The 8,288-nt window shown below is 32.6% G+C and overlaps 1 protein-coding gene across 1 annotated transcript; it reads left to right on the forward strand.

Annotated features, from left to right (window-relative positions):
* Positions 1–810: 810 nt before the first annotated feature.
* LOC132274225 (uncharacterized) lies at positions 811–5,783 on the forward strand. Its single transcript, XM_059775453.1, has 3 exons — positions 811–974; positions 5,199–5,334; positions 5,465–5,783. Exons 1-2 carry the CDS (start codon positions 879–881, stop codon positions 5,331–5,333), a joined length of 231 nt encoding a protein of 76 aa, XP_059631436.1. The 5' UTR covers positions 811–878; the 3' UTR covers position 5,334; positions 5,465–5,783.
* Positions 5,784–8,288: the final 2,505 nt, after the last annotated feature.

Consider the following 8,288-nt stretch of genomic DNA (forward strand, 5'->3'; position numbering starts at 1 on the left):
TTTGTTGTCAAATAATATGATTTATTGTTCTAATTGGTAGCATGATCAACAGAATGACATGATTGAAAAAAAGAAGAAGAAAGAACTTAATATATAGTAAAAGACATATTATTAGAAAGAATTGGAAGCAACTGATATTTATTAAATTTTAAAAAATTTATTGATAAGATGCTTATTCAAGGATATATATATATATATATATATATATATATATATATATATATAATATTTGAATTTGTTAAAATGAATAATATTTTCCTTAGGCATTATTTAACTAATATTAACGTAAAAATTCTGACAAGCATGCTGCATATATTAATTAAATCTTAGTTAGTGTCAATTTTTTTATTTATAAATAAGTATATATATACATATATTTATTATAGATTCAATAATTTTACTTTGAATATTTTTTTCGGTAATATTAGTTAGTCGTCAAGCAAATATATCTCAAATATATCACGACTCTAAAATTAAATAACACAATTTCTTTTTCTCTGAATGTTAGAGGCAAAATGGTCTTTTAATTTATTTATTATTCTTTGATTAAAAAGGTTTAAAAAAATGAGAAAAATTTAAATATTTAATAATATTTTTATGTGCAAAAGATGACATGGGAGTTAGATTTGTTAGATTTTTTTTTTTTTTTTTTTTTTTTTTGACAATCACGATTAGTGTGAACATAGTATTTTTATGTGATTGTCAAACCGCTAGTCCAATATGCTCAAGGTTGGAAAATACTGACCGTAAATAAATGAACATTTACTTGTGCTCACCAAATTTCACCTTAGAAAATTGATTCATGCCTTGAAAACAACAGAGGACCCTGTGGAAGGCCAATTCACCTACCATCATTCTGTTTGGAACGCGAGAAAATAATGGGGGCGGAAGAGCAGAAACAAACTGACCCTAATTCTACTCCTAACCCGAATCGAGTATCGGAGACCCAGTTTCTCCTTTGGAAACGCCAGAAGGTCCTCTCTCTGTCTCTCTCTCTATTTATTGTCATCTCTCTCGCTTTTTTTTTTTTTTTTTTTTTTTTTTGTGTTTTTTCCTTCCTTGTTGTTTATATATTAGTTTAATTTAAATTCGTTGTCGGGTTTAAATTCTGTTTCTTTGACTTGATTGATGCTTTGCTAATCGTTGCTGTGTCCACAAAAGCTACACTTTTTGATTTGTCTATATATTTACATCAACATTTTCAATAGATTTTTGATGTCCCTTGAACTGAATCAATTACTAGTATATATTAGCAATAATCAAGAAGTTGATTATTTTGTAGAATAAGGTATTCTAGAGGGTCTCGAAATTAAATTGAATTTTCAGATTCCAAGAAGAGATCAATGTGGTTAGAATGAGACCAAAGGGCTGCAATAATCATTTTATATGTAGTTGGTTATGTTGTCCATGTTTTGGGATTGTATGTGAATAACTACTATTGAAAAAAGCATGAAAAATTAAAAGCAGCAATGAACCCAGTTTGTGCGCTGTGTTATATAAATGGCTATCTTCTTACTCTGGCATTACTGAGTTCTTTGAAAAATAGGAAAATCTCCTTTAGGGTCATTGTTGATAACGGAAGCATATCATTATGTTCAGGGGCATTGACACGGCGTGGAAAATAAAGGGGGATTCTTGGAAAACGATATCGTGTTATGGTGTTATGCTTGAAGTCTTGAACTAGTGAATTGTCACCCTAAGTAGTCAGGGTGGTTTGAGTTGGTGAATTAAAGGATGTTACATAAATAGAATTTGAAACCATGCTAAGTTATGTGTGCAAAATAAAGGGGATGCTTGCAAAAACTCTTTCATGTGAGTTTGGTTTGGTTACCCGCAAGCATGGGTTATTGAATTTAATGTTGCCACCTATGTATTACCGTTGGTTAAAGATAAGTTGTTCATGGGATAACTCGATCAACCTGAGCCTAACTTAAATTAGAGAGAATAAATTCAGACTAGCCTTGTTGGGTTTGGCTTGGGCTTTGGTTGAGGATTTTATAGTTCAGACTGGACTTGGGTCAACCTCTCAACCTGTCCAATCCATCCGAGGTGCACCTGTAAATGCTACTGAAAGACCTTGTTAGCTTCCTCGCAGTTGCTTGGTCTTACTGTCAAGAACACTTATTGTCAAGAACAGACAATTTACTTTGGTCTTCCTGCAGTCCTGTGCTAGCCATAACTGCCTACATCTTTGTGTTCCAGCCATGCCCAAATCTTGGGGAACATAGCCAATTAAACAACCTTGCATACTTGGATCATTGTGCCTACGTTACATGTTGGACCCACAGGACTGGCCAAGGCCTATCACAACCACCAAGCTATGCCAGCATATAACATGTCTTGAGCATGCAACTTCACCCTCTCACTGTTCTATTGCAGTCATGCGCCTCCAATTCCACCGTTTGCCCACTATGTACTGCCACTCTTAGCCATAGTTGAATCTTGTCTTGAAGCAATCACACATAGAATCGTGCTTGTAACCCATAATTCTGCCTTGCACTTGCTCAGCGTGTGCCAGTGGTGTGCACTCCTATGGCAGATATAGTGCCCGTCTATGGAGTTACAAATTTTCACGCTTCAAATTGTTACAATGGATAAAACTGTAGTACAGGCAAAATGGAATGAGTCCAATCTTTATGGGACAGTGGTAGGAGAATATTTTCCATTGAGAAGTTGGTTGAACAATTTTGTACCATGTCTAATGTAATGGATCCCTTATAGAGATTATGAAACCTTCTGTTTGGACTGTGCATGTTATGACAGACTGCAAGGCGGTAAACTATGCCTCGTGGATATGGAAATTTGGGTTTTTCTGTATAAATCATCTTCTATGTTTCCTCCTTGGATTATATTATTAACATTGAGGTTGAGGAACCTCATTATTTAAAGATATCAAGTGCTATCTTTGCTCATTTTCTATAAGTTGTTGATTCAGATTTTGCTGGTACTTGTAGGTAGTCATTGTTATATGGGTCACCCATCTTGCTTTATGTAAGGATTATGCTAGCCTTGGCTTTTCAATATTACTAAACAACTTATGTAAATTTTGGACCTCAAGTTTCAGGCTCATGCTTTGTTGTTTTCTTTTGGCATAATATAAAACTTTCCATTTTGATCTGGGCACTAGTGCAAAAATAAAGAAAGTTGGGAAGGGGGCCAGGGGGGATTGCATTGAAATCTTGTAGTTTGTAATGGGTTAGGCGTTCCTCTTTTTTCTTTTTCCTCAAATGTTAATGTTAATGATATGACCTCTGATAAACCAATAACACTAGGAAGCTAAAAGCAGGGTATTACCTATGAAATGGAATGCTAAGAATGTGGTTGGACTTGATCCTGAAAACTACTATGAAGGGGCACAATTGCGTAACTTTGTATTACAGTCCCTAATTATGGCTTGATTGAGGTGTGTGTTTTTCCCCCCCTTTCTCCCTCTGATTTTTTGGCAATGTGGATGTTGCAAGTGGATAATAATCTTAGGTTTGTCATTTTATATTTCTTTAATTAGTTTGGAAGACTTAGCAATAAAATTTGAAAAATAGAGAAATGTCTTAGAGATGAAAGGCCTAAAAATTAATAGGATTAAGAGAATACATAATAGTTTAAGACCAAGGGTTGCTAAAAGTAGCCATTTCCGATATTTAGGATCTATAAACAAAAAGATGGGAGATAGATGAACGATATAAGTAGGATAGCAGTGTAGACAAAATGAAGATAAGTTGTGACTTGTTTTTATAGTTTACACACTTTTGTATTGCGTGTTGTTACTGCTGTATTTATGTTAATGCACTTCCTAATGATATGTAAACAAGGTGGCGTTCTATGTGACAAATGAATACTAATTAAGTTAAAAGAAATTTTTATAAGACGTTTTTCAGGCCTGTATTATATGGAGCATATTGGACAGCAAAAAAGAAATGAGAACAGTACATTCATGTAGTGAAATGAAAATGTTAAGATGGATGATAGGATTGATTAGAAAAAATAGGATTAATAATCAGTGTGTGAGGGAAAAATTAGGCGTGACGTCGGTTATAGCAATAAATAAGAGAAACTGGACATAGGTGGTTTGATCATGTCCGACAAAGACCTATGAATGCACCGATAAGAAGAGGTAAATTTGTTTGCATAGAGAGCAATAAACAAAGAGGCCAACCAAAACTCTTGCGGAGAAGTATTTAGAAATGATCCAAATTCATATGCGATAAAGGGAAAAATGATGATGATCCTTGCTTTCACTTTTACTAGCTAGGACTTACAGGTACCATTTTTTTTCTTGGAAATGAGAGAGAAAAGAATCGCGTGAAAATGTTTGGAAAAAGAAAAGTTGGACATCAACCGAGTCCAACTGAGCTGGGAAACTAACCTACTTTGTAGCCTGTGCATGTTCTATGTCTAATGACTCAATACAGTTTCTTTTTTCTATTCCCTGTTTTTTTTTTTGGTCATTCAGTCATGACCAGGTGGAAGATGCACCCGTGTCTTGTAGATGAGTTTCTGTAGTTGAGTTAATGTACAAGTTTTGTATACATGGGTTGCATATGGATCGTGTCATCTTTTATTGGCGCCTATAGTGGATCTTTCATTTTTATTTTTATAAACGTTGTCTTAAATTTTCTTACTATATCATGTTTGAGCTTTACATAAAATAGCGTTCTAATTGAAACAAATTTGTGTAAGATGAAAAACTATCATCTCATTAATGGTTGCCAATGCAAAAAAGATATTGCTTCGGCTTTGTTTGGTTAGAATTTTTTTTAGGGAAAATCACTTTCCATAATTACCTACTTTTCCCATAAAATTTTCTTCCAAAAAAACACAAGAATAATTTGATTTCTTGAGAAAGTTTTATAAACTTACAAGATTGCCCTTTCTTTTATGGGTTCATGCTATTCAAACCATAAATGGTCATTTTCCATAATTTTCTTGCACACTTTCTTTTACTTTCACTTTACACCATTAGTTTCCGTCTAACCAAACGAACCATTAGTGACAAATAACCATTTTGCTGTAAGCTTGTTACGTAGAAAATAGCTAGTGCTTTGGTCAACATATTTTTGTTACGTGGTGTTAGAATTTTCCTGCAAACTGCACGAAGATTAAATATTCATGCAATTAGACATATCTTGGTTTGGGGGTGAGAATCTCCTGCTTTATTGAGGGTTCTGTTTACTCTAAATAGTATTTGTTTTGTTTTGTAGGATGCTGATGCATCAGCTAGAAAAGCTGAAGCTGCTAGGAAACGTGCAGAGGATATAGCTGCAGGAGTAGTGCAAATGAATGGCCGGGAGCTTTTCTTGCATGAACCTTGGGTGTTTGATAATGCTCATTACTGAGGTTGGTTTCAGGAAAAAAATGCATTTCGTCGCCAGAAAACCTTCATTCAGTTCATGTTAATTGGCCTAAAAGTAGGCATATCATACTGCTGTCGAAAACTCCTTTATGATCTTTGTCGAGTTTCTTGCAGGTTTGTGATGAATCTGATACTACAGAGAGCGTTAGAAACAATTGTTTGTCGTTCTCTTCAATACTACTGGAGTCAAGATGGATTCCAGAGTGTTTTAGGTATATCCTCCATGTTTCTCGTACAAGCGGCCTCTAAAAATAGAAAGTTCGATCGTATTTCTGTTGAAATTTCACATTCTTGATTGTTTTCTTACATATGTTGCCTTTGCTCACATCTTTGTTTGTGGAACTCTGTGGTGTAATGTTCCTAATTGTTTGTGGAACTCTGTGGAAGCTTTATAACCTTTTTTTCATGACAATGGATACATAATCTTATATCATTGGAATGATTACACTTCTAACTCGGCACTATTGCAGCACTAGAATTGGAGGGCCACAGGATTCTCCATTTGTTGTTGAATATCAAATTGTTTAGGGAATGACAATTTTGTAATTTTAGTTGCTCTGAAAGGGCAGGTAAGTAACTACCCTCTTATTCCGAGAATTCAAAGGACCAATCTGGTGCTCTCAAATGCAACATGATTATTTTTAATTTTCTTGGATTTGAATGACGGTTCCAATCTAGGCTCTGCAAATTTGGATTACCAGTTATTTAAGAGGATTCTGATCCTATCTCTCTTCATTCTCTCCCTGCTAAACACCAACTAATTGGAGAAATATTTAAAAAGTGCATAAATAAAATTACAAAAGCAGTGAACAACATTTAAGAAAATTGCCTGTATAATTTTTTTTTTTTTAACATGAATTTTTTGTAAAACTTTATTTTTAAGTTAAAAACTTGTGTATCTTCACAAAATCTACTAGACTGAAAATAACAGCCCGATTGAATTCTTCATGTTAGAAATTTAGTGTTGTCTTCTCTATTTTCTATATTTAAAAGTGGAAGGTCAGAATTTAAATTTCAAACAGTAAATGTTGTAATTTAGTGGTACTTTCTTGCATTCCAAATTAGAAGGTTGAGAGTTCTAGTCTGTATGGGGACAAAGTGGATAATAATAAGAAGAAATTATGCTCTACATAAATAAATGGATGTGTGACAATGTGAGTTCCTTTGGCAATGAAAAAAAAATTTATTAGCTTGAATAGTTTGGATTTGGATTTTAAAAGGCTAATTCAAACCCAACCTATGTTGTTATTAGTAACTTAAATTTGTTTCACAATATTTTAATGTTATATATATAATAAGAATTTGTAGGAAAACATAGTATCTACGTAGTGCAATAATCCATGAATTCGTTAATTGTTGATCAATTTTGCCACTGGACATCAGGTATGAAATTTTATAATAGTTATTGCTTTTTAGCATATTATTTTTATAAATAAATAAATTTACCTTCCTTTTTCTCAATTATTAGAGAAGAAATATATAATAAATAAATTTACTAAAATATATAATAAAAAAATTTACTTTTCTTTTTCTCAATTATTAATAAATAAATAAGTGATCTTGGTGGGTGGACTAATATTAGATCTCAATGGGTGGGCTTCTGGATGGTATTACGGGCCGGAGTGCGTGTCGCAAAATATATCTAGATCCGTCCCATCACCTTATTGGGCCATTCTAATTTGAGATCCGGAACCATTATATGACACACCTCTATATATATATATATATATATATCTAACCCTAAAGAGACTTTTTTTCATTAGGAAGAGTACGCACAAGGAAATTGTCCCCACCCGCCGCCTCCATCGTAGATCCTCCCTTGGCCACCTCCATTGATCTGAGTTATATATGTCCCATCACCCGTTTGGACATATTTTAGTGAGCTATAAATCTGTCAAAACTCTCATTTTATTTTAAAGATTCAATCTTTATATATTAAAAAGGTCTAGTAACATAATAGGTATCTTGAGATATTTTCATTCAAAAATTTAATCTGTACTCATTAAAACACTCTTCGTGACGTTAAAGAGAATTCTAAATAAATTTTAACACAAAACTCTCATTTTCTTTCAAGATTCAATCTTTATACATTAAAAATGGTTACTGACTTAAAAGGTACCTTGATTGAGGTATTTTCAAACAAAGATTCAATATTTACTCATTAAAACACTTTTCACGACTTCATATGGAACTCGAATAAGTATAACTCAAAATTCTGATTTTCTTTCAAAAATTTAATCTTTATACATTAAAAAGTTTTAGTGACATAATAGGTACCTTGAGGTATTTTCATTTAAAGATTTAATCTTTACTCGTTAAAACACTCTTTATAACATCAAAAGGTACTCGAATAAGTTAACTCAAAACTCTCATTTTCTTTCAAAAATTCAATCTTTATACATTAAAAAGGTCTAGTGGCATAATAGCTACCTTGATTGAGGTATTTTCATTCAAAAATTCAATCATTACTCATTAAAACACTCTTCGTGACTTCATTGGGAACTCGAATAAGTTTAACTAAAAACTCTCATTTTCTTTCAAAGATTCAATCTTTATACATTAAAAAGGTCTAGTGACATAATATGTACCTTGATTGAGATATTTTCATTCAAAGATTCAATCTTTACTCATTAAAACACTTTTCGTGTCGTTAAAGAAAACTCGAGTAAGTTTAACTAAAAACTCGAAAATTTCTATCAAAAATTCAATCTTTATACTTTAAAAAGGTCTAGTGAGATAATAGGTACCTTAATTGAGGTATTTTCATTAAAAGATTCAATTTTTACTTATTGAAACACTTTTCACGACTTCATAGGGAATTCAAATAAGTTTAATTCAAAATTTTCATTTTCCTTCAAAGATTCAATCTTTATATATTAAAAAGATCTAGTGACATAATAGGTACCTTGATTGAGATATTTTCATTCAAAGATTCAAT

This window comes from Cornus florida, unplaced genomic scaffold, assembly GCF_030987335.1.
Source record: "Cornus florida cultivar Cherokee Brave unplaced genomic scaffold, ASM3098733v1 CherokeeBrave_3.0.0_Hap2_Chr09, whole genome shotgun sequence".
Lineage (NCBI taxonomy): Eukaryota > Viridiplantae > Streptophyta > Magnoliopsida > Cornales > Cornaceae > Cornus > Cornus florida.

Coding starts and splice junctions, on each gene's coding strand:
- LOC132274225 (XM_059775453.1), top strand. CDS start 879: ATGGGGGCGGAAGAGCAGAAACAAACTGACCCTAATTCTACTCCTAAC. Junction 975..5,198: donor TCCTTTGGAAACGCCAGAAG/GTCCTCTCTCTG, acceptor TTTGTTTTGTAG/GATGCTGATGCATCAGCTAG.